This window comes from Dreissena polymorpha, chromosome 11 (assembly GCF_020536995.1).
Source record: "Dreissena polymorpha isolate Duluth1 chromosome 11, UMN_Dpol_1.0, whole genome shotgun sequence".
NCBI lineage: Eukaryota > Metazoa > Mollusca > Bivalvia > Myida > Dreissenidae > Dreissena > Dreissena polymorpha.
In genome coordinates this window covers 56,374,761-56,402,048 of record NC_068365.1, presented here as the reverse complement: position 1 = coordinate 56,402,048, position 27,288 = coordinate 56,374,761, and the positions used below count along the sequence as shown (strand labels likewise).

The 27,288-nt window shown below is 35.6% G+C and overlaps 1 protein-coding gene across 1 annotated transcript in view; it reads left to right on the top strand.

Annotated features, from left to right (window-relative positions):
* The window catches only part of LOC127850936 (dystrophin-like), a 245,613-nt gene that overhangs the window by 40,005 nt on the left and 178,320 nt on the right, over nt 1–27,288 (top strand). Inside the window, exons 17-32 of the mRNA XM_052384337.1 lie at nt 1,892–2,107; nt 3,426–3,866; nt 4,461–4,674; nt 5,190–5,293; nt 6,044–6,196; nt 6,395–6,556; nt 6,928–7,056; nt 7,535–7,708; nt 8,186–8,341; nt 11,064–11,237; nt 13,209–13,394; nt 16,982–17,140; nt 17,801–17,959; nt 19,850–20,302; nt 20,735–20,872; nt 21,314–21,481. Coding sequence (XP_052240297.1) covers nt 1,892–2,107; nt 3,426–3,866; nt 4,461–4,674; nt 5,190–5,293; nt 6,044–6,196; nt 6,395–6,556; nt 6,928–7,056; nt 7,535–7,708; nt 8,186–8,341; nt 11,064–11,237; nt 13,209–13,394; nt 16,982–17,140; nt 17,801–17,959; nt 19,850–20,302; nt 20,735–20,872; nt 21,314–21,481 — 3,186 coding nt within the window. The remainder of the gene's footprint in view (nt 1–1,891; nt 2,108–3,425; nt 3,867–4,460; nt 4,675–5,189; nt 5,294–6,043; nt 6,197–6,394; nt 6,557–6,927; nt 7,057–7,534; nt 7,709–8,185; nt 8,342–11,063; nt 11,238–13,208; nt 13,395–16,981; nt 17,141–17,800; nt 17,960–19,849; nt 20,303–20,734; nt 20,873–21,313; nt 21,482–27,288) is intronic.

Sequence of the window (27,288 nt, the reverse complement as noted above, 5' to 3'; positions counted from 1 at the left end):
GCCAATATCTAACAAAAAAGTATGTAATGGTATTTACATGCAATTTTGTTGGAATACTTGGAAAGGCCCTGAGACAATTAGATTGCTTCAAGGCAATGTGGGTCAGGCAGCTGACTTAATTTTGAGCTCACCTGAGCATAAGAAAGTGCTCATGATGAACTTTTGTGATCATTTCCATAGTGCACCGTTTGTTGTGGGAAGTGCATAGCCACCATTTACCATCTTCATGAAAATCTGTAAGAACTTGTGTCAAAATGATATCTTCATACATGCCATACGTCCTGGATTGTCCCGAATTGTCCCGGAAATGAAGAACGTGTCCCGCAGTCCCGGAAATTTGTCAAATATCCTTGATTTTACAAAATCCATATATACATGTACCGTATCTTAGGCTTAACTGCACCTCGAATCTATGTTCCCACTAATCCCCAGCATCTCCATGGCAATGCCTACCCAAATAGGTGACTACGCTACGTGTCAAAATAGATCAATTAACAGGGGCCCTCTTATCATATCGATTGTCTCACGTTTGCAGTCAAATCGAAAAGGCGGCATTATTTAATGTGGTTGTTAATTGGATTGAATACTTGTATACTGATTATATGGCAGTTTGTTGGCGCACGGTTTGAATGAGCGACAACACTCGTTAGCAGTCATACCTGTACCTGCAGTAAGATCATGCAGACGACGAATGACGTAATTTTCATACGCGTGTGATTTTAATGCAGTTTGTTGAATTAATTACGCACAACTGTAAATGATTCGTTTGATTTACAAATGAGCATTTTTCAATTTGTAATCTGAAACATGCTTCCGAATTTTAATGCTTACGCGACATTAACAAATACTAGCGTAAAATAAACAGTGCTTTATCCTTTGTCTCAAAAGCGCGCGAAAATTATGCAGACATGTAGAACATAGCATGGAAAGTGTGGGTGTATTTTGTGTTGAATAAAAACATGAACATCACATCTGGCGATGAAAAACATGGCCACTGGGGGGTGGGGGTGAGGGGGCAGTTATCCTCATGTCCCTATGATTAAACCTTGTTAACACTCTAGAAGTCACATTTATTGTCCAATCTTCATGAAAATTAGTAAGAACATTTGTTCTCATGAAATCTCGGATGCGTATAAAAATGGTTACGGTCTGTTGAAAAACATGGCCACCTTCGGGTGGGGCATTTTTCCTTATACGGCTTGATTAAAACCTTGTTAACACTCTAGAAATCACATTTTAAGTCCAACCTTCATGAAACTTTGTCAAAACATGTTCTAATGATTTATTGGACGAGTCCCAAAATGGTACTGGTCTGTTGAAAAACATGGCCACCAGGGGGCAGAGCATTTTTATTTATATGGCTTTAGTTAAACCTTGTTAACATTCTTGGAGTCACATTTATTGTCAAATCTTTATGAAACATGGTCAGAACATTTGGTTTTAAAATGGTTATGGTTTGTTGAACAACATTGCTGCCTGGGGGCCATGCATTTTTCCTTATAATATAAGGAATATAAGGATATAAATATATTATGGCTATAGTGAAATCTAGTTGACTCTATATGAACCACATTTATTGGCCAATTTTCATGAAAATTTGTCAGAACATTGGTCCCAATGAAATCTTGGCTGAGATTGAACATGGATCTTTTGAGCTCAAAAACTTGGTCACTAAGTCAAACATATATAAAATGTGAATACTCTAGTAGTCCTTTGTTTGGTCCAATCTTTTATTTTCATGAATAGTTTCACAGATTATTTGGATCTCAGATGAGCGTCTGAGGGCCCATGACCCTCTTGTTTTACATTTTTAGCATGGTGTTTGAATCAGTTTCATGTGCATTCCTATATTTATGCAACATCTATAAAATAATGTAAAATACCTCCACAGACCCTGGGTGAAGATCTCCATGAGCAGAAGAGTAGTAGAGATTATTTGAGCAGGACAGGAAGTGACCTTATTAGCAAAGGTGCCTCTGGGGAAAAAGCCTCTAAACTGGAGACAGATTTAAAGCTGCTCACTAGCAGATGGAATAGTGTGTCTGCTGCCATGGAAACCAGAATCAGAGACTTGGAAACAGCTGTTCAACAACTCAAGGAGTATACTGTAAGTTGTTTACGACATGCAAACGATTTTGTGCATGCCAATGTTTTTCAAGTTTAAGATCCAGATTGATACATTATCATTTGAACTCCAGTCCCCCAATCTTGTTCTTTAAATTACGGACATATGTAGTTTTCGAAGAAAACAAGGTTGCCAGCTCAAGGTCAATGTCACACTTGAAGGTCATATGTTTGAGTATGTTTTCTTATGCTGGTTCTACATCTCTTTACCTTTAAGGGATTTTAATGAGATAGGCAGAAGGCATAAAGCAGTCCCACCACTTGAAGGTGAGGGTAACAACTGAAAGTCATTATAGTGGATCTAGTTTTCCTGTGCACTGCCTTGTTGCATTCCCAATTAATCATAAGTAATTCATGGACATCCCATATCTTGTTTTAAAAGACTTATTGTCTTTGTTTAAATCAAAACAGATTTCTGTTATAAAGTATTTATCAGCTTATAATTATTCATTTAGCCATGTGTTGTGTTGGAAAATTAGGACTATCTTTTTAACCAGGTTTTCCAAAGGAAAAATCTGGTTATTAGATTGGCAAATGTCGGCGGGCGGGCGTTCTGGCTGGCGGGCTGGCGGGCGGAACAAGCTTGTCCTGGCCATAACTTTGTCGTTCATTGTGAGATTTTAAAATTAATTGGCACATTTGTTCACCATCATTAGACGGTGTGTCGCCCGAAAGAATTATGTCGATATCTCCAAGGTCAAGGTCACAATTTGAGTTCAAAGGTCAAAAATGGCTATAAATGAGCTTGTCCGGCCCATAACTTTGTCGTTCATTTTCAGATTTTAAAATCATTTGGCACATTTGTTTACCATCATTAGACGGTGTGTCGCGCGGAAAAATTACGTCAATAATTCCAAGGTCAAGGTCACCATGACTAAAAATATATTTATTTTGATACAAATCAGTTCAGTTTTAGTTGTCCCCCTTTATCTGACTTTTTTTCACATTGAAAACCTGGTTTTGTGACAATTTTGTCCCTTGTCTTACATTTTACATTTAGAGTTTTATTCACAAGAGAGGTGTGATCAAAATTGTTGTACAATCATGGAAGAAAATTTATCACAAATAATATGAATGAAATTGAATTTTAATCATTAAAAAATGAAAACTCTTGTAATCATGTCTGTAGAGAACAGTTTATATAATTCAAAAAGGTCAGTTTTCTATGATGCCATCATGTTTCATCATAAACCTTTTTGTAAACTTATTTGTTGTAATGTATGTATAAGTAATCTAAATAATTTATTCACAACATGTTCCATGTATTCATTTTATTGGTGTTTTTTTTTTTTAATTCCCAGACTCTGCGGCAAGGGCTAATGACGTGGATGAAGGAAATGGACGTCTTTCTTCATGCTGAGGACCCCACAAAAGGCGATCTTCCCACTCTGCAGGCTCAACTGGAAGAGAACACTCGAGTCCAGAAGGACATTAAAACACTGCAGAAAAATATGGACGATATCAATCACCTGTTCCGCTCACTTTCGTTAAACATTGACCCTGTTTATGGTGCTAAGCTTTCAGAAGAAGTGGAGGAGTTGAACACGAACTGGAATAAAGTTTTAATTCTCTCGGAACAGCAGCACGATAGATTGAAAGGGTCACTGGACTTGAGTGAAGAAATATATCGGGAGATTCGACGGATCATTTCGTGGCTTGAGCCAATCAGAGATGAGATTTCTAACAAGGATTATTCTGTGCAAAGCTTGAGTGATTTACAGGTGAAGAACAAGCGCTTTAAGGTATTTACATTTCCTCCTGGCTTTACTTCCTAAGCTACTTAATTTAAAGACCTGTTATAATATAAAGTTTAATTTGCAAACAAAGATTATTGTTGAAATAAAAAAATACACTTTTGATCTTTGTCTTATCGTATCATACCACTTATAGTGTATTGCATTTGCATATCTATATCCACTACAAGTTCACTTTTGCAGATACTGTTATATTAACCAACTACAGAACTTGTTTAAAAGTATGTCGTCCAAAATATGTCACATCAAAGTTAAATGCATGTATCAGTTTTGTTGTGGTAAATGTACCCTTTAGTGAAGTACAGCAGTTGTCAGTTATGGCATGTGCCTTTGATACTGTAAAACAAGATTACCCAGGAAAAGTGTGACTTGATCAACTGAGGGAAATGTTGTTGAAAATTAAACAAACAATACAAAACAATAATATCAGATAACATATTATATATTGGCTGGAATATAACACACAACAATTATTGTCAAAGCCAAAATGAAACTGCTGACTTCTGACCTATTTGTGAGATGCAACAGTATGCTGTTCCATTTGTAAGTTAACTGATCATGGACATTTGAACCATTTCAAAGACGCTGAGGACAGAGATGACAGGTAAAGAGTCAGAGGTGAAGCAGCTGACAGACGATGCCAACGAGATGTTGAGCACGGCGCCGTCTGGTTCCCTGCAGGACCTGGCACGGTCCCTGATGCGTATGAGTGCCATGTGGACCCACACTCTTCAGCAGGTGGAACACTACTATAAGCTGTTCCTCACCTCGGAGCAGAACTGGCGGGAATTTAAAAGTGAGTTAATGAACATTAATGGTGATATTAATGAAGTTTGGTGGCAAAATCTGTTTTTAGTTTTAAGACATTTTGGTTTGTGGCTTTATTAATTTTTAGAAGAACTGGCGGGAATTAAAAAGTGATTTAATGAAATTTGGTTGCCAATTCTGTTTTTTGTTTGGTCTTTTTTATCACTAATCAAAAAATGACTTCCAAGCATGGACTGTTGGGAATACAAAAGTAAATGAAATGCAATCATGAATTTGATATTGTGTTGATTTCCCTGGTTTTAACATAATTGTATGCAATATAATGCAATATAATGTTATGTTTCATTTAAAGCAAGTATTTTATTAGCAAAAATCCAGTTTATGGGTAAAGCGTTGTGCCAGGTTAGCCTGTGTAAATTGCACAGGCTAATCTGGGAGGACACTTTTCGCACATACATATTGCCCATTTTTCCTAGAATGAAGCTCATATATGGACAGTTTAATAATTTGCGGTATTGATGGCAATTGTATTGATTATTTCAGATGCCCTTGGTGATGAAAACCGTTATCTGGATAGACTGGAAACGAAAATCAAGCATGCAACATCTGTCAGTACAGATGCAGAAGAAATATCTGAATACATGGATGTACGTTTATAAACCTTGTATTGTAGATAAAAGATCATTTTTGTGCAAGAGACCAGATTAGCCTTCTCAGTGTGTAGAAAGCTGTTCATGGGTCGTGGGTTCGAACCCAGGCCAGGCAAATTAACATGAGTTGAGATTTGTCATGAAATGCTTTCTACTGCCATTCTCACCCTACCTCTTATTCAAGTATAGCAGTTGTCAGTTACTGTAAAATGTGTGTGCACAGGTAAAGTTTGAGATGGTTAACTAATTGCCATGATATGACTTAAATATTGTTGAAAAAAAGTGAAAAAATCCAACAGAACAAACAAACAAACTTTTGTGCAAGATTCTTATAATTGTAAATAATTTGTACTGTGTCCTGCAAAAATGGCTCATGTGCCATAGGCAACCAGCTTAGCTGCAGAACAGCCGGTGTATTTAGGCAGTTCACTTCTGAGGCAACAAAACCTTGTATGACTTTATAATGGACAGGGTAGCTCTTGACCGGACTGCACGGATGCGCAGGCTGGTCTGGAGCTATGGTAACGGCAAATGGCATGAGACCCATATTTGTATGATGGGGTCATCTATTTCTATGTATTTTACTGCTGCGGTATTTTTTGTTTAAAGGAAGTCTCTTCTTCGCAACAATTTAATTTTGAACGGAAGGGTTGTCCAAGATTATCCTGAGCAGTCTGCACAACACTTTCCGTACATGCATAAAGCCAAGTTTTCACACAAAGCAACTCAAATATATTTAAATTTCAGGACATAGAGTCATTTACGTCTGAGCATACCACAGAGAACCGAGCCCTCATTGAGGAGTTGAAACAGGAAATGATTGTCAACAGCATCTTGTCAGATCAGATCACTTCAGAGTCTGATGTCTACGTGAAACGCCTGGAAAACCTAGAAAAACAGGTAGAGTACATACAGTTACATTTATTTTGATGACTTATTATCTGCCTACTGACGGTATCCTTGCACCAGAATTAACATTCATGTGACCTTTTCCTTAAAAAATCCAACCCTTTTTTAATATTTGCAAATTGCTATAACATACAACCTGAAGCATGACTTTTTTATCCTATTAAACCAAGATCTTTCCTTAAATGCCAGGCAAAAGAAACAATCAAGAAGATGGAAGAGTCCATCAATGAAGCGCAGGCGGTTGAGAAGGAGCTTTTAGAGCTGTCTAAATGGCTGACAGTGGTGGACAAGGAGATACAGAACAGACTCGACGCAGACGTGTTGGCAGGCGACATACCTGAGGAGAGTGAAGTGAGTTAGCTCCCTTGAATGTATGAGAGTGAAGTGAGTGAGCTCCCTTGAATGTATGAGAATGACGTGAATGAGCTCCCTTGAATGTATGAGAATGAAGTAAGTAAGCTCCCTTGAATGTATGAGAGTGAAGTGAGTTAGCTTTCTTGAATGTATGAGAGTGAAGTGAGTCAGCTCCCTTGAATGTATGAGAGTGAAGTGAGTCAGCTCCCTTGAATGTATGAGAATGAAGGAAGTAAGCTCCCTTGAATGTATGAGAGTGAAGTAAGTGAGCTACCTTGAATGTATAAGAGACTGTATGTAGCATGTATGTGTATTAAATACTAGATAATATAAAAGAGAAGTCAATCACATTAAAATTGATTTTTCAGCAAATGAAGGAGGAGTTTCGTCAGCAAGAGGAGTTGATTATCTCTCTTGAAAAGAAGTCTGCTGAGTACAAGGCAGTGGGAAAACTGGATGCAGCCCGTAGAATTGAGTACCAGCTGCAGAGAATTAAGGTAGGCATGTAGGCTTGTAGCTGAGTTAGAACAAGCAGTGCATACTGTTGTATTATTGGGGGTGGAGTGCGGGGAAGTAATAAGTCCTCTTCCCCCCCCCCCCACCCCCCGACAACAACAAAAAACAACAACACAGGAACACAACACAAGAACCACACAACACATAAAAATTTCCTCTAATACAAACAAGAAGACAGAGTTAACCAAAATATTTATGTAAATTTCAGTAAAACAAAGTATTTGATGCCATTTTAAATCTTTTCTGGCCACTGTTAACATATTATTTGCCATTTAAGAAAAAACACAGTCACATCCCAAGTCTTAACACAGGCTATTTTTTGTGTGAAACTTGCAAACAAGATAACGTCCAAGTTCAATTGTTTCTTTTTATTGAATGGAACGTAATATTATGTAAATGTCTGAAAACTTTGATCTTTTCACATTGTGATCTCACTTTGATTTCATTTGTCAATTTCAGAGAAGCATGGCAGACCTGAACGTGAAGTTCCAAAAATTTCAACGACCAGCAGATTTTGAGCCAAAGCAGAACCACGTGAAGCGAGAGCTGAACAATATTCAGGAGCGCATGTATATGCTCGAGATTCATGCAGAAGATCTGGACTTGCTGCAGGCCAAACATGACCAATGCATGGTATCACTTACCTTCTAGATTTTAAAGGAAAAAAAACAAAGAAAAGAATAAATTAATATTTATTTCAATAAGCATAAGCTATTGTTAGTAAGAATTGCTTGACTTTGTTATTTTTAAATGTTGTGTTAAAAGATGTAAAAATGTTGTTTTATAAACTATTTATAAATTACAAATTTCATTTTTTTGGTAAAAAAGGAACACTTTAAAGACATTTTAAGTGATATACATCTAGTATCAATAATTTACAGAAACATTAAACCACTTATTTTATAATCAAATACAAAAATTGAATTATTTGCAAAGAAATGTCTTGTTATAAATTCCGACTGTAAAAAAATATTCCAGGTTTCTTAAAAAAATTCTACAGAAAAAGATGAGTGAAAAGAGCCTGAGCATAACTGATTGTTTGTAAATGTGTCTTAAGTCTCAGATATTTTCAAGATGACATTGGATTTACGTAAGCTAATTTCATTGCAGAAATTCTACACAACGATGAGTGAGTTGAAGTCCGAAGTAGAGTATGTCATAAAGACTGGACGCCACATTGTGGAGAAACGACAGGTGGACTTTCCTGATAAACTGAGCAAACAACTGGATGCATTGAAACAGCAATACAACGTTATTGGAGCTCAGGTACACCTCCAGACTGCATATCCACCATTTATATATCGTGTGGGGTAATACTCCCCTTTTCCCAAATGTTTAAAAATAAATATACAAATCATTTCCAAAAGACATCTTATTGACCAAACATCTTATATAATTGACCAAACTAAAGAAAAACTCACATTAACATGGGTAAAATAATGATTTGGTAATAATTTTTTGAAAAATTGTTATACTTTGTGCATGCAATAGCTTGTGAGACCTGTCGAAAATTAAGTAAATATACTTCTATAATACAATGCATCAATTGTATGATCCATTCCCACGGAATGCTTTCAGCTTTAAAGGGGCCTTTTCACAGATTTTGGCATTTTTTAACTGATTCATTAAATGCTTTATATCGATAAATGTAAACATTGGATCGTAAAAGCTCCAGTAAAAAATCAAGAATAAAATTTAAAAAAGGAAAAGAACATTGCCCGGACCAGGTTTCGAACCAGTGACCCCTGGAGTCCTGCCAGAGTCCTGAAGTTAAAACGCTTTAGCCTACTGAGCTATTCCGCCGATTACACTAGTTGATGTATTTTATACCTTATATAAGCAATCTTCGTAGTTTCACAAAATTTAACGACAAAAACAGAACTCTCCAAATTATTCAATCGTTTCGCGTTGCAACGCTTTATAATTTTTAGGTTTTAAAATCGTCAAAAGATGCATATAATGGCTATATTAGACCATGGTAAATGTTCAGTATTACTGTTTCCTCACAAATATCATAACTAAAACGAAAATTTGCGAATCTGAAACAACTTTTTTCAATTTTGTCAATTTACCAAAGCGTGAAAAGATCCCTTTAATACTATGTTTGTATGCCTGTTAATAAATCAAGGGGTCTTATGGGAACACATGGTTTCTTTAGGTGGACAGTGTCCAGAAGAATAACATCTGCTCATTATTTAAAATTTTAAGTATTAATAAACCGACCAAGTTTGATATCTGGACGGATCAAATGAAGCACTTTTGAATTATGGCCCTTGAATTATTATAAAAAAATGACCAAGTTAACTTTGTTCGCTGTTAAACTCTCAGATTTTTTATCAGATCATCATGAAACTTGATGATAATGTTAATTTACATAATATTTTAATATTTTTATAAGTTCAATAACCAGCCAGAGTGCATGAAGCACATCACAAGTATGGCCCTTGAATTAACAAATGACCAAATTAAACTTGTCCCCCTTTAACTCAACTAGGTTTAATTGTATCATCATGTGGTCACAATGCTTTTGGGTATAAATCTCACCCATGTACGATAATAATCCAGATATCTTGAAGCTCTTTAGAATTATGGTCTTTGAAAAATATGAAATTTCCAAAATATCCAGCTCTCTAGCATAAATAGTTTTAATTTAATAATCTTCAAAGTAAAAAATGTAACACAGTCCTTCAAACAGGCTTATTTTATGACAAGTTTGCTATCTGGTTTTCCAATTATATATTTTTGAATTATAATTGAAATAAACATACATACCATACGTCCCGGATTGTCCGTGATTGTCCCGGAAATGAAGAACGTGTCCCGCAGTTCCGGAAATCTGTCAAATGTCCGGATTTAACACAATCCATACATACATGTACCTTATCTTTATATATAGGCTTAACTGGACCTTGAATCTGTGTTCCCACTGATTCGCAGCGTCTCCATGGCAATGCCTACCTAAATAGGTGACTACGCTACGTGTCAAAATCGATCAATTAACAGGGGTCCTCTTATCATATCGATTGTCTCACGTTTGCAGTCAAACCGAAAAGGCGGCATTGTTTAATGTGTTTGTTAATTTGCTTGAATACTTGTATACTGATTTTATGGCAGTTTGTTGGCTCACGCTTTCAATGAGCGACAACGCTCCTAAGCAGTCATACCTGTACCTGCAGTAAGATGATGCAGACGACGAGTGACGTAATTTTCATACGCGTGTGATTTATTGCAGTTTGTTGAATTAATTACGCACAACTGAAAATGTTTCGTTCGATTCTCAATGAGCATTATTCAATTTGTAATCCGAAACACGCATCCGAATTTTAATGTTTACGCGACATTAACAAATACTAGTGTCAAATAAACAGTGCTGTTTGTCTCAATAAAAGCGCGCAAAAATTATGCAGACATCTAGAACGTAGCATCGAAAGTTTGGGTGTATTTTGTGTTGTATAAAAACATGAACATCACGTCAGGCGGTTTACCGGTGTTCAGTGGAAAAAAAAGCCCCGATTGGACATTATTTCATCAAATCTCTAAATAGTAACAAATGCGCTACAAAGTTTTTATGCGGCTGTGGATACTCCCACGCGTTTCATGCAGATGACATGACATGTACACAAAAGCAATTTGGTGCTCTTTTCTAACACGATAAACACGTGGCTTGTATCTAGTTACGGAAATAGTAATTAATAATTTGACGTTAATCGATCTAGTGTATTATGGATAGGCTTTCGAACTTAGCAATTTAAGATGTGAAACAATTGCGTACCCAAAATGCAAATATATGTCTATATAATATCGCTTTATGTATACATGTCCCATAAAAACAACAAAAGTCCCGGTAAATTGAGCTCAAGGTCCCAGAATTGGTCTGAAAATTTATGGCATGTATGGAAATAAACTGCAGTCACTTTTGTAAGAACTGATGTCCACTTTTAAGCATTTGATGTTATTTTCATTGTCATGTAGCACCTTTGTTGCCTAGGTAACGGAGGGCAAGACAAAGATAGAGAAGACACTGAAGCTGTACAAGAAACTGAGGAAGGAGCTGTCTGCTGTGCAGGACTTCATCACGCGTAGCAACCACGAGCTGGACACACGTGAGAGGGCAGACACCACTGGGACCTTAAACAGGCAGAAGGACCTCTCCTTTGCCAAGGTACTGAGAAAAAACTGGCTTAATGCATGTGCCAATAGTGTTCGCACAGGCTATTCAGGGACGACGTTTTCAGCCTAGACTGGATTCTGTTTAGAAGAAGCAAATTAAATTAAAACAACTCAAGACAAAAGTAGTCTTCCTATTGATTTATTTTACCATTTTACTTAACAATATTTCCAAGGCACTAAAGATGCTTACGGTTGTGTATCAGTCATGCGTAAATAATCAGTCGATAATTTCAGAGGTTTTGTGACAGTTTGTTCGCTATGATGTACTTTCCACACTAATTGGTCACTACAGTGAACACCTCCACACAAAAATTGTGGCAAGTTACTTAGGACACTGATAATGGCAATTGGGGTACAATGCTCATGGAAATTGTGCATTTAATGCATAATATTGTCAAAACATTTATTTCGTCACGTACTGTGAAACCATTATTATTTGTCCGACATTAATTTTCGCTTTTTTCGTCCTTCGACTGATGGACGAATTCAAGATCCGGACGAACAATCATGTCCCATATTTGAAACAAATAAGACTGAATTACCGTAGGCATGAGGCATTTAAATCCAGCGTAATCCACGCATATACACAGGGCTCGAAATTAACACTCGCACACTCGCAAAATGCGAGAAAAAAAAGATTGCAAGGGAAGTTATAAGCCACTAGTGTTTTTTGCAAATAAAGAAATAGTGAAAAAAAAACGAGTTATATTGCTTAATGCGTTCGACGGTGTGAACGCTAAACCGTAGGTCAATTTTTTGAACATCCGAATACCCATATGCAGAAGCGCGCACCTTATTTGTTGACTGGTATACTTAAAATACAGATACACAGATGGTATTGATACAAAGAACTTGAAACAGTCAACTATTCACACTCAAGTTAAATCCGGTTTTGAGACAAAGGGGTGTTCATTTTACAGTGTACTGACAACTGACATTTCCTGTAAAACGCGAATGCAATAAGGCTGTATCGAATGCGTTGACTTCGTTTAGGTATAATAGTGTTGATTAGCGCTAATTGTTAACAACTTTATTACCCATTGTGTGTATTGTGTTTTTCAGGGGTGTTGCAGATTATACAGCCTACACGCGGCGAAGCCGGATTAAAGACAATACTATTTAACGCAATTAAAATATGACGATGTGTGATCAACACCTGACTGAAATATATTCTGCGCTTTGTTGCAAATTAATAAAGAACATTTTGATTTGTGTTTAGTTGTTTGGTTTTAACTGCATCTACTATTTTTGTACATATACATAAAAACCCGTACCTTTGGTTTTTTTAAGATTTTTTCGCAACCGCGTATTACATGTATTACAAACAAATCGGACGTTTTTTTTTTTCAAAACCAGAAATGGACAAATTTAAGAGCGGACGAAATAGTCATTTTTATGAAAAGGGCGAAATTTTGTGCCGACGAAAATAAATGGTTTCACAGTAAATAGTTTTAACAAATTATTATTGAACTCATTACACATGACTATAATTGTTTTGATAAATTTTCAAATGAAAATTGTTCAAATTGTAATCAAAAACATCGTGGTAACAAGTTGACAATCAATTAAACAGTGATCATGCATTTCCTGTTGACTTTTTGTCCCAATAAAAAGCGCACAAAAAACTTGAATACCACAATTATATTAACAACTTAACCTAAATATTATTGACACTGAAACCTCAATTTCATGAACTTTTTACCAGAACTTTACTAACATTACACCTGAATATCATTTAGACTTGCATCTCAATTTCATAGGCACTTTCACCTCAATTTCATAGACATTTTCTCCTCAATTCATTAACACTTTCACCTCAATATCAATTTCACCTTTACCTCAATGCATTTGCACTTTCACCTCCATTTCAATCCCACCTTTACCTTAATTTCATGAACACTTTCACCTCAATATCATGAACATTTCAACTCCCAAGTTGTTATGTATCGGTCATATTCTCTAGGCAACCCTACAGGAGATTATGAAGCGCCATTCTCTGCTGACCTCCATGCGCGACCTCGTGACCCAGATAAGTGACCTTACAGAGGAGGGCACAGGTCTGGTTGAGCTGGGAACCAACTTGGATAACCTCTCACACCAGTGGAACCAACTCTCAGAGAGGCTCACAGCCTGGATACAGAAACTGCAGGTGAGACTGGATAAGGCTATAATGAGTTTGTAGAAAATGTGTGTATATTAAGATTTTTTAAACATTTATGTGATGTTAAAATTATTGCAATAATTTTATTACATGCTCTTAATCCATATTTTGATATGCCCCCAAAAGAAGATGGCAGAATATATTGGTTAGACTACACTCCATTATATCACAGTCTGTTATATCGCATTTTCTGATATACCACAAATTGGCTTTCAATAATCGAATTAGCATGCTTGCTAGATAGCATGTTTTAATCTGAAAATTTGCAAACTTTATCAAAAAGAGGTGCTAGCTAGTATTTCACCCTTTATTTTGATGCTTAGTGTGGTATGCAGTGGAGCTCCAAAATAGTTTATTACTTATAATGTTGTTTTTACAGGACTGTGCCTGTTTTTAACACTTAAGAAACAACCAATTAGTGTCACAACCCAAGTATTCATGCCAGTTAAGTTGCGTATAAATCATTTAGTTGCCCTACTGATCATTCTATCTCGACATGAAATACGGCTAAGTGCAATACTGTCTTGATTAAATGAAAACAGTTTTGGTTGTAAGTAAAAAGTAAAAACAACTGTAAATAATAGTGGCTTATTGTGACTATATATATTCTAACACCATTTGTGAGAGTTGATTTGAATGCATGCAAAAGTAGATTTTATACATACTTTACGTAAAGATGTTTTTATCTAGTTTATTCACGATCATATAGGGGCGTAGATAACCTCCAAACATTGGGGAGGCGGACGCAAGGTCCCGGCTCTAAAAAGAATAACATTGTTAATTAAAAAAAATGTGTTAAATATTAATGATAATAATAAAAAACATTATTAAGCAACAATACGAGTATTATTTGTATGTAATTTTTTTCTAAATTTCGTTTGTATTTAGATCGACGTTAGGTTCATAAAAGGTAAGAACGGTCGCAAATTAAAATTTAATACTAATAAACATACCTCATCGTAGTGGAGCCATGTGAACGAATCAAACCAACTAGATTGGAATGAATGCTGTTCTGGCTTTTTCTTCCCGAATGTACGCTTAGGAAAAGCAAAATTTCGAGGCTGTTTAGGAATACTCATTTTGAACATTAAACAATTACATATATGGTATTGTTTCAATGATTTCTAATCAAATAATAACTGTTATACTTAGAGAACACAAATATTTTCAATCAAATTAATTTTTTCACGCATATATTTACTCAAAATTGTTTTAATTGGCAGTTATCTTTGAATTAAAGCTATCAATAAATATTAAAAGAAAAACCTGTCCTTAATTAAAACACCGACAGTGCAATCACGGAAAAGAACAGTAAAACAATTAACGCAATGACATTTACCCGGGCCCATGGTATATGACACCTTACAAGGGATACTGACACATCACTATTGGCAACCTCGGAGCAGACGGAGAGGGGACACATGGCTTCTGCACTGACTGTGCGTGGTTGCAAAAATACCGGTTTTTGGGCGGCGATTTTTGGGGATTATACGTTGTATTTATATAACGCCGACTAGCCGAAATATTGGGGAGGCGGCCGCCTCCCCTGCCTCCCCATTACCTACGCTTCTGTCATACCTAAAAAAAATATATAATTGTAGGTTTTGACTTTTTATTATTAACAAAACTATAACAAATATGTATGTAAGAATTGGTTTGCAATTATAACTAAACAAATATGAAGCAAGGCCATAAATAAAATAAAAAAATGGGTAAATTTTTCAACATATCCACCTGTCTGGAGTTATATTTTGATGTATATATATCAGGATCGATAGACCCTGCAAATTTCAATATAATGGACTTTGCAGACTGCACAGGCTAATGTGGAATAACATGAAGCACATAAATTAAGATTGTTTTCCTTGATTGCAACTCAAATACATATCAAAATGTATCATGCTTTGAAGAGAAAGTGTGCCACTGCTGCTTTTGTATCCATGATGTCATTATTAACTCCATCTATAAGACATGTCTCAGATGAACATCAGCCAGAAAGATACAATAATAAAGTGGCTCATCAATGTGTATACCTCCGATAATAATGATACTGATATTGAATGAAATTATTTGAATTATGTCACATAGAGCAATGGCTACATTTTTATGCTCACCGAAATAAAATTTCGGCGGAGCATATAGTTGCCAATTTGTCCTTCCTTGGACCATTCATTCCTTACCTGCCTTCCGTGAAGGAGGAAGGAAGGAAGGCAGAAGGACGGAAGGAAGGAAGGAAGGACGGAAGGAAGTGAAGGAGGAAGAAGGAAGGAGAAGGTAGGACGGACGGCGGAAGGGAGGAAGAGGAAGACAGGCTCCTTCCTTCCTTCCTTCCTTCCTTCTTCCGTCTTCCTAGTGCCTTCGCTTCCTTCTCTTCCTTCCTTCCTTGCCTTCCTTCCTTCCTTCCTTCCTTCCTTCCTTCCTTCCTTCCTGTCCTTCCTCCTCCTTCCTCCCTTCCTCCCTCCCTTACCCTCCCTCCCTCCCTCCCTCCCTCCTCGCCTCCCTCCTCCCTCCCTCCCTTACTTACTTTACTTACTTTCCGTCACACTTTTGTTACCGTTTCTCATAGCGCCTTTAATACTTTACCAATCTCTTTCATATTTGGCACGTAGGTACCTTGCATGGACCTCTACTTTTAGATGAGGTTTGAGGATACTTGGGTCAAGGTCACCAAGGCTAATAATAGATTTTTCTGTCACACTTTCGTTACAGTTTCTCATAGCACCTTCAATTCTTTACCGATCTCTTTCATATTTGCCATGTTGGTACCTTGCATGGACCTCTACCTTTTGATGAGGTTTGAGATCACTGGGGTCAAGGTCAAGGTCACCGAGGCTAATAGTAGATTTTTCCGTCACACTTTTGTTACAGTTTCTCATAGCACCTTCAATACTTTACCGATCTCTTTCATATTTGGCATGTACATACCTTGCATGGACCTCTACTGTTTGATGAGGTTTGAGGTCACTGGGGTCAAGGTCACTGAGGCTAATAATATATTTTTATGCCCCCGATTCAATAGAAGGGGGTTAATTTTTTTTGGCCTGTCTTTCTTTCTGTCTTTCTTTCTTTCTGTCTGTCATTCTGTCCCAAAACTTTACTGTACAGTCAAGTTTTGCAATAACTTTTGAAATATTGGACATAGCAACTTGATATTTGGCATGCATGTGTATCTCATGGAGCTGCGCATTTTGAGTGGTGAAAGGTTAAGGTCAAGATCATCCTTCAAGGTCAAAGGTCAAAAAATTATGTCCCAAAACTTTACTGTACAGTAAAGTTTTGCAATAACTTTTTAAATATTCAACATAGCAACTTCATATTTGGCATACATGTGTATCTCATGGAGCTACACATTTTAAGTGGTGAAAGGTCAAGGTCAAGGTCATCCTTCAAGGTCAAAGGTCAACAAAAAAGCGGCGCTTTAGGGGGCATTGTGTTTCTGACAAACACATCTCTTGCTTTAGGTGGTTATTAAAACATAGATTGACAAAGCGCATCATCGGGGAGCATCCATCAGTTTCACTGATATTCTTGTTGTCAATATATATTATACAACAATTTCTGTTTTTTCATTGAAGACGACAGCCCCAGTGAACGTTGACGAAAAGTTCACTCAGTTCCAGACTCAGTGCCTGAAGGTCAAGGACTGGATGTCCCAGACAGAGTCTGTGCTGCAGACACATGACTCTCTGCCAGCGGAACATCAGGTGTCGGACTTCTGGATCTCCAAACTGCAGGTATGAATTGTAAACTCAAAAAGTAAATAGTTGCTTTAATGGAATTGCCCTGAACTTATTGCTTATTGCAATGCATGTGTGTAAAGTATTGTCAAATATTAGCCTATGCAGTCTGCACAGTCATTTCAGGAACGGAGCTTAGCTCGTCAACTGTATTTCCAGTTAGAAGCGCTTTCCTTTAAACTAAAAGTTTCATAAAAAGCGAAATGTAGTCCCTGATAAGCCTGTTAGGACAGCAGTGTCTAATCTGGGATGACTCTTCACGCACATGCATTATAGGTCCTGTTTTCTCCGAAAACAGATCATATATATATTATAAAAATTAAAGACTGTCTTTAAATATTAAGTTTTATTTAAATAACAAAATATATATCAGGTCAGATCTAAAAGACTGCTTGTATATGTTTGATTTTCCAGTTTCCGGATGTAATTGCTAGATATTCCATTTTTTTAGAGAAAAAATATCAACTATACATTTCCTATAGGTTTCATTTGTAACGCTTAGATACTGATAAGCAGCAAACAGCATAAAACCTTAATCATTTTCAAGTTACTTGCAGGCTGTTTTGGTTTTATGCTGGTTGCGTATGGCCATTTTCACTTTTCTTCTAAGAGGGAAGTATTAAAACGGCAAATATTTAACTGTTTGCCACATTTCAGACAGTGCAAAAAGACTGTGTAGACAAGGCCAGTGAGGTGGAGACCATGCGTGAATGTGCCATGTCCATACTCAACAAGAATGACCAGTTCACCAGCATGGTTGAGCCGGAGCTTACCTTCATCAACCAGCGATGGGCAGAAATCACCGCTCGATTGAAGGTGAGCAAGGTCTCAATACGTGTGGTCAGTGTCACAGAATATATGAAGGATAAATGAAGGATATATGGTTGGTGACTTTTGATAGTATGTAATATCAGACAAGTCTGATATAGTGTAGGAAAAAGTGAGGCTTGACACGCCTTTTCACATGTCTTATCTGATGATTTGCATAATAATATGCGTAAATCTGTGACTATATCAAGCCACATCTTGATATAGAGAGTTTGAACAAAATGCTCCAGTATAGGAAGTAATCATGCATATGACATGGTTTCATTTATCCAATTTTTAAGCTATTGTAAAATGCCTGGTCTGGCAACAAAACTAGTGTGGGAATTGGGAGTGAAATCCATTTTACAGCCATTCTCTCTCCATCTCTGATTCAAGTAGGGCAGTTGTCAGTGACTGGCACACATATGTGCATTTGGTACTGGTAAACCAGCTGTCCTAGGAAAGTTAATGGTCAGCTGACCACGTGATATGACTGAAATACTGTCGAAAATGGTGAAAACCCAACAAAAGAAACAAACAAAACAGTAATTCTAAAGCATTCAGGTACTGTTGCTTTAATAGGTATTGTAAAACCATTTATTTTGGTCGGTATGGAATTTCTTGGTTTTTAAAAAAAATGACCTTAGTTCTTGGTTATCTGATTTTCACAAAAAGTAATATGGAAATTGTGTGGGTCATTTTCAGATTTGTTTGTAATACTTGTCTGCAAGGGGTTCACTTGCAGGAGGTTGTACCCATGAATTTACTTGTTCATTGTTATGAGGTTAGAGTTACTGGCCCTTTTTTTTTGCATGCAAATTAACTAGTAAATTGTTATGATTAGCGGATTAATGGGACGAGTGTTTGAATGACGAAGCCAATTTCCAATAAGTCTTTATTCCACTACAATCATACTTACATTCTTACCTTTATCGGCACCAAAAAAAGAAGGCGCAAATATTATTGCTTATAATAATGTTCTAGTTTGCTGTTTCATGTTTGCTAAATTAAATTATGGTACTAAACATGACAACAATTTGTATAGTAACTGTTTTCATAAATAAAAATCTTAACTTTTGTTATGCCCGCGGATGAAAAGATCGAGGGTATATTGTTTTTGGCCTGTGTGTCTGTCACTAAACTTTAACTTTGGTCATAACTTTTACAATATTGAAGATAGCAACTTGATATTTGGCATGCATTGTATCTCATGGAGCTGCACATTTTGAGTGGTGAAAGGTCAAGGTCATCCTTCAAGGTCAAAGGTCAAATATATGGCTTCAAAGCGGCGCATTAGGGGGCATTGTGTTTCTGACAAACGCATCTCTTGTTTTTTAATTACCATGGTTAGAATTTTATGGTTTCGGTTTGTATTTATAAAAAAATCAAGAAGAACTAAAAATTAAATAAGAAACACATTGTGTAGTATCTGGATGTATCTGCATTATGGATCAAATGCAGGATGTATGCCTGGATTACGTTGGTAATTAATGTCTTGCATGCCTAAGATTATTTAGTCTCGAACAATTTAAACATTTGACATAATTATGCTTGGGATCTTAAATTTGTGAATAGGTCTACCCTGAAAATCAACAAAAATTATTGTTCCGGATAATTATAGTTTCAGTGTTCAGGAAAGGTAAATTTTATAGAAGTTTACTTTGTCTAAGCAAACGCTGGTTAGGGAGAAAACAATCCTAATATGTTATTGTTTTTTATTTCAGTGTGCGAAATTCGCACTAGCCCGAAGGGTTTTGGCTAGTGAAAATCCATTCGGGCTAGTGGGAATTAAAAAATTTATATAGTCGGGCTAGTAAGAAATTTTACTATTTATATATGTGTATACGAATTTGGGCTATTACTTTTAAATCTGAATTTCGCACACTGTTATTTCACCAGGAAAAGATTGCAAAAGGCCAAGAAATGGACGAGGCGAGAAAACCAACCCCTCCCTCATCTCCCAAGTATGTTGAGCACACAGAGGTCAAGGTTGAGTTCACCAAGACAACTGTTGTCAAGACAACTACATCAGAGTTCACGACCTCAATGACCTCTGTATCTTCTGGTGCAATATCGCCTATATCCACCACAGTGTCTGACACTGAATTCCCTCCCGCTCACACTCCGGAAATCTCAGAAGATTTTTCTAAAAGCAAGGTGGTTGTCGCCCACTCAACTAGCCCGTTAAAATCACCAGAGTTGAAAGAGAGCGACCTTGAGAGTTCATCCCGCAAGTTTCATTCCCTGTACGAGATCGCCATGGAGATGATAGAGAATTATCAACGAGAGGTGCTCAACCGTGGCGAGCTCCAGCCCAGGGATGTCACTGGAGACTTGCAGGATAACGCTAAGGTAAAGAGTGAGATGGGTTTCGGCTCATGGGATCATATTTGATGGACGAAATGTCATACTGAATATATGTACTTTAAATTGTTATCTCCCACCAAAGGTAAAGGAATATAGCATTGGCGTTGTCAGTCCTTCCGTCAGTCTGTCCATCTGTCCCAAAAAAAAATTGGTGGGGGATATCAATGCAACAAATTTTTCTTGTTAATTTAAATCTTTTTGAAGGTTGTTACTTAGTTATTTTATGTATCCATTTTTCAGATCAGTCTTGGTGTTATTTTGTACCAGGTGCTTGTCTGAGAGCGACATAATTGGGCTTTGCCCATGCTTGATAATGGATATCGAGTTAATCATATGGTTTGTCACAGTAACCAGCCGCCACTGTTTCCTCTTGACACAGTACTCTGCGACATTAGTTAAAGGTCCTTTTTGTTTCAGAGCTTGGATGTGAATGTGACGCACATGTCACAGCAGATAGACCACCTGCTGGTGCAGGGGTACTCGTTGTCACTACAACTAGAACACCAAGATCCAGTGGAGAGTCTGCGAGTGCAGGCGGAGGTGGAACAGCTCAAAGTAAGATCTGTGCCTATATATAGTATCACGAATATACTTAGTAAATATTGTGACCCAAATTTTGGAGTTTCCAAATGTTTTAAGGATATATATTTTTCATTCACCGTAGCTCAATTCCTCTGGTATGGTCCACCATGTGGATTTTAAAATAATTAGGGACAACACTTTCCGCCTAAACTGGATTTTTGCTAAGAAGAGACTTTCTTGAAGCAAAAAATATCATATAAGCAGAAAGTGTCGTCCTGAAAAGCTAATCAGGGACGACACTTTTTTCCGTTTTTCCAGAGCTCATACATTGTTTTTATTACGGAAGTATTTTTTAGTATCTTTTTTATTTTTCCAATTGTAACAATATTTTAGTTATATCACAGCAGTCAGTTATCCTGCACAAAAACTACAGTAACAATAACTATATATGTAAGCCACTTTTTCCTTCACTAGGATGCCTGGGACTCTGTGAAGGCAGACACGGAGCGCAAGAGGAGGCTACTGGTCGTCATAGCGCCCCAGTGGTCAAAGTTTTTGTTGGCCGCCCGTGACCTTAGCATGAACCTAGATGCCATGGATACCAACATCAAGGTTGCCAACATCAATCGGGAAATCCATAAGGTATTGGATAAGAACTGCTTAGTGTTGTCATTTGTTATTTTGCAAAGAAGTGATATTTTTGTGTCTTTAAAGTGTGATGATATGGTAGATTGATCTCTGAAAATGTCATATTAATACTAATGATTGTGGCATATCATCTTTTTTTTGTAAATATTTGCACCATCAGTCTTTGTTTTGTTTCATATGTTTTGTGTGTCAAGATTTGCCTCAAGTTTTTTTAATGTCTGGAAGGATTGTTGATTCAGTTTATTTTTACTTTGGATGAATCTGCCAGGAGACCATGTAACGCCTTACTCTTCTATGCCTCTCTTTGAAAGTTCAAGGTTACAATTGAGAGCCAAAGGTCACACAAGTTTGTTTTAATTCTATTTCTGCGCCTTTTTTGTCTAATGTTTTGAAGGCATTTGTCTTGTGACAAGGTTTGTTCTCAGAAATATTGTCAACGTAGTTTTGTGGCGATACAAAGTTGATTATAATTTTGGTTAACTTTAGAATCAGTTTAAATTATGAAATGAACAATATAGTGGCAAAACTGCCAGTTGTTTTGAAATTGAGTATAATGTTGGTGGCTCTGTGGACAAACGGAGCTTAATGCATATGCGTAAAGTTTGTCCCTGATTAGCTTGTGAAGTCTGCACAGGTTAATCAGGGATGACACTTTCCACCTTGTCAGGTTTTTTGTTTAGAAGAGACTTCTTCCATAAAGCGGAAAGTGTACCTGATAAGCCTGTACAGACTTCAATTGGTTTTGTGAGGCAATTCTTAAAGTGATATTATGGGCATCTTACAGTTTATAGTTTTCTATCGCAACCGTTCTTTATTTTTGGTGTTTTCACTTCATATACACTTACATCTTACATTTGTTAATGCAGCATCAACATACTTAAACAATATCCTGGAAAGAGAAAAATAATGCATTTGAATATAAACCGTACTTTCGTTTTGACAACTGACAACAGAAATGATTCGATGTACAAGGTGCATCTAAATTTAGTTTTAGTGCAGATTTGTTCATATGACACAAAGACACTATTTTGTTTTACGGACCATTTCGGCATAGAGAACTCATAATGCCATTGGGTGAGTCATGTAAAATATTGATTATAATATAATTTTTTTTATAAACAACTGGTGGCAAGATGAGTTGCAGATAATTGGTCAGTAACCGCATTTTAACTAACTCTTTTGACCTGTTAATTCTTGTCAGCTCAATTCAACAATGAAAAATGCCCATAATATCACTTTAAGGCATATGCATTAAGCCCAGTTTTGCCAGAGCACAGATGATACAATATTTGTTTAACTTTTTAACAAAAAAAGCATGAGTGTAAAGTACGCTTAAATTCAGTCTGTATATCATTGTATCATCTTTCATTTCATAAAACTCCCTCCCAGGAGGTAAGTTCTACTACATCTACAGAAGTATGTGCTTCTTTTCCACACCATTTCCTTCAATGTTCTTACATTGGTGGTCTGTCTGTTTTGTTCACATTAAGCTCGTTCCTTCTGTTACCCAATATGTCCTTGGTTTCTTACAACATGTTTCAACTGTTGCAGCAAACACAATATAAATTATGCATCTTGTTTCATATGTCTTGTGTTTTAAGTTTAACATGATTCAGGATGTCCTGATTTTTGAGATCATTATACTTAAAAGATATGATTAAGGTAGACCCTAGGCAGAAAATTACAGTCTGGATTAGCCTATGTGGACTGCAGAGGTAAATCTGGAACGATATTTTATGTACATATCTACATTTAGCACGTTTTCAGACAGCTTGGCTCAATTGTAACAAACGTGATTAATTATTGAGCAGTTATTCTTTAACTGCTATATTTGGTATTCTCAAAAGGACATGTTGGGTTGCACATCTTATTTTCATCCAAGTTTTTTTTAAGCTACTAATTGGCTACAGGTTCTAAATTCTGCATGAGATTAAAAAGGATTTCATTGTTTAATTCAATATTTCGTACTGAGTTCTTTCTCACTCCCACTGAAAGTAGTTCACATTTATGTTATAAAGCATGGGGCTGCCTCAGCAGATTTATATTTGAGATCAATTTTCTTTTTTTTCTTTGTTTTCTGAGATGAATATTCAAATTTTTATATGTTGCATTGATTATGCTTGAACAATTAGTTTGAATGTGAAAAATAATAAGAATGGCAATAACGCAAATCAATTCTTCATAAGTTTGCATGTCTTAGACCATTTTCAAAGACTTATGCTTAACAACTTTATCAAAACAAACCAAATAAATATAAATATTTGCATCTTCATCTGACATTTTTTTGTTTTTATGAAGACTATTTTTGCATATACTGGTTGTGTACGTAATTCCGGCCAGTACGTAAAAAATCGGCCACCTGTGTTTAATCATTTTCATGATCTTAGCATACACATTTTGCTGATTTTTATTAATATCAACTTGAAAACCAACCCTTTTCTCAATATTTTGCAAATTAAAGAAGCATACCACTGTGAACTTTAATATCAAGATGTCACAATTGTAGGACGATGTTTTTGTCATGTGGGAAAAGTGACATCATCGATATTTGTATTACTTTAATTAATATAAGAAACAAATATATTTGTTAAAATTGTTATTATTTTTATCTAATAAACTTTAACTTAGGTATTTTCAATTAATTGTATAAAAACATATATCAAATCATAAAAATTAGGACCTAATATATACTTTTTTAATATATGAATTACCTCCCTTGATTAGAATAATTATAGGTTATTTGTTGTAAAATTAAATACAAGCGTTTACTAAAAATCGACAATGAAGTCAACTTTTTATAAAAAATGTGTTTAATTTCTTAGCTTTATTAACTTTTTTTTATATTAAACATATTAAAAGAAATATTTTTTAGGAATTTGCAGTTGCCAATTGACAGTGCTTGTTTACTATATTTATTAAGATAGGTAGGGGGAGTAACTGGTATATAATGTCGCATATATTTTAAGTTTCAAGTGAAAAAAACTTGTTTGTGTAAAGCTATATTAATACTCCTAAAATGAGGACATTTGTCAAAAGATATTGCTTTGTAATTTTACCTGCAGATTAAACTAAAAGGTGGCCGATTTTTTAGGTACAATTGCCCTATGAAAATTGATAGTTTATATGTTATTAATTTCTGTTCATAAAAGTAACATACACTGTTCTAATTCTATTGAAATTTTCATGCTAGATGAGTTTTGAACCCAGGATTATATATGTGAAGTTTAGTTTCAACCAGTTGCCTAAAACAAAAGATTTTGTTAAAATAGTCCCAAAAGTGGCCGGAATTACGTACACGACCAGTATTGCATCATTCCTCCATTTATGATAAATATGTAAAGAAGGTTTGCATATGGTTTAAAGTTTATGGTAAAAAAGAGTATATATTTGTTTATTGTGACATGATGAACGGCAAATGTGTAAGTTTTCTAACTGAAAATTATCAGTGTGGTATCTGTCCAGAAGAGCATGTATTTAGATGTCATGAGTTAACAAATACTGTACTTGGACCCCTACTTACTTTCTTAATTACTTATGTTTGAGTAATAACATAACATATAGGGTTTCACTTTAATTGTATTCCTAAGCTGGTGTTATTAATGTTATTCTCTGTATTATTTAATTTTCATTCTGCAGACTTCGCTTTATCTTGAAGTTGTTGATTTTAAGAAAAAAATATTTTGCTCATATTTAATTTAACAATTGCTTTATCGCTGACAATTTCTAAGCTTTTTTTTCCAATTTTATTTAGTTCAAAAGACAGTCTTTTAAATCCTCAATATAACACTTAACTTTTTAATTATTTGTCTGTATGTGTATGAATTTATTAACATTTCAAACTTCATTTAAATGTTTTACTCTAGTAGCAAAAAAGTCGGAATAAAATAATTCACCCCCTTGGTGCCAAAAAGGTGCCATGTGCCTATTAATTTCAATGTCACATTGTACCTTTTTGCACCAATGGGGCTAAATGTTCATGCATTTTTCTTTACACATATGGTTTATAAGTATATTTATTGACAAGAACAATTGTCAAAATTATTATGCATTGTTATTGTCTTGTAATAGCTATGAAGAGTTGGATTCAGTGCTTTTTGCTAATGCATAAATGAAAGTGTTTTCAATGTTATGTCTACTAGGGTTCACCTTATAGAACTGGAAATGAACTGAATATCATAATATTTTTTTTTTTTCAGAAACTTTCCGTTGGGAATTTAGTTATTCATTTGAGAACAATATATATTTTTTAAGATTGGGAATTGGGCCACAAATTGAGCTCCAAATAAAGCCCCCAAATTGTATACTAGCATTCTTTAAATAAAGTATCTTTTAAGACACCTTCCTTTAACACTGTTCTTTTTTATTTATTTATTTATTTAAGATGTTTTACTTCCACAGCAAATGGGAACTCATGCATTTCATTTAACATGTTCACTTTAGGAAAGAATATGGGTTCCACATGTGTCCCATTAGTTTGCTAATGAGAGAAATTCTACTTGAGAATAGTAACACTGTGATAGAGCCACTATAAATTGGAATGGCAAGCATGACTTTTATGTAAAATATGGGCACAACCTGGTAGCAATTCTATGTGTGTCTGATGGCGGTACATAAATTGGTGCAGTAAGTTAATTACCTTTATCTGGTGGAAAACAATTAGTATATTGCCATCTTGCTGTATGAATCATCCCAATAATGATGTGCAAAGCCAATTGCAAATGTTGTCCCAGAATAACTGAGGCAGTATGCTTTGCTTGATAATGTAGTTAGCTGTTCATAATATGTCTGATATTGACTCAAGGATGTATGCTTAAAATATGATAATGTGCATTTTTATTCAAAATAAACGTTAAATGTGTCAGCAAAAAAGGAGTAAAGTGTGGGAAAAATATGTATTGTTTTTTTTAAATAAATTTTTGAGCCATTGTATTTGACAGTGCAAATACAATCATATATGAATAGTATGTGTATTGCATAATGTACATCAACATCTGGCTTCAAAAACTGTTAACAACATTATTATGCACTTGCAGCGAAATTCATTTATCCCATCTGGTTCTCTTTCTTTCCAGAAATAGTTTCCACCAGCATTCATGCAGTCTGCAAATCAAACATAATTGCTTCTGACAATAAATATCTCAGAATACGATTCTACATTAATGCTTAGGTTCTGCCCACCATGTGTTGCTCAATACTCAACAATAGTGAATCTGATGTCAATGTATAACCCTTTACCACTTAGATATGTATTTGGACACATTTGTTATCCCAAACAAAGTTAATTTTGATTAAAGACCTTTCTTACAAGATTCAAATTTCAAATGCTTCATTTCCAAACCTTAGATACTGATGAGTATCAAACAGCATAAAACATGAACAGACAATACAAATTGATGATTAACTTTCTTTTCAGAACTGAATGATATTAAAAATTGCCTTTTGACATAAAATGTACACTGATTATAAATATGACCTTTTTACATAAAATGTGCACTTTTTCAAAGATGACTTCTTAAATTGTAGTAGTAGAAGAATATGTTATTTTTGTATGGACAAACACGAAGTGTTCTACTTGATACAGTTTGTAAAGGTTTGCATGTAATAATAGTTTTCTGCCTCAAGAAATGAACCACTCAATGTATGACTGGCATGCTGCAGGTGTTATTGCTGCCAGGGCTGGTTAAGTCATCTGTCTAAAATCTGTTAGGTACTGCACTAAATGTTTGAACCTCTATACTTTGCATAGGAGCACCCTTTATTGTCTGTGCTCGTGCAATTCATGTGAGTTTGTGCTCACACCC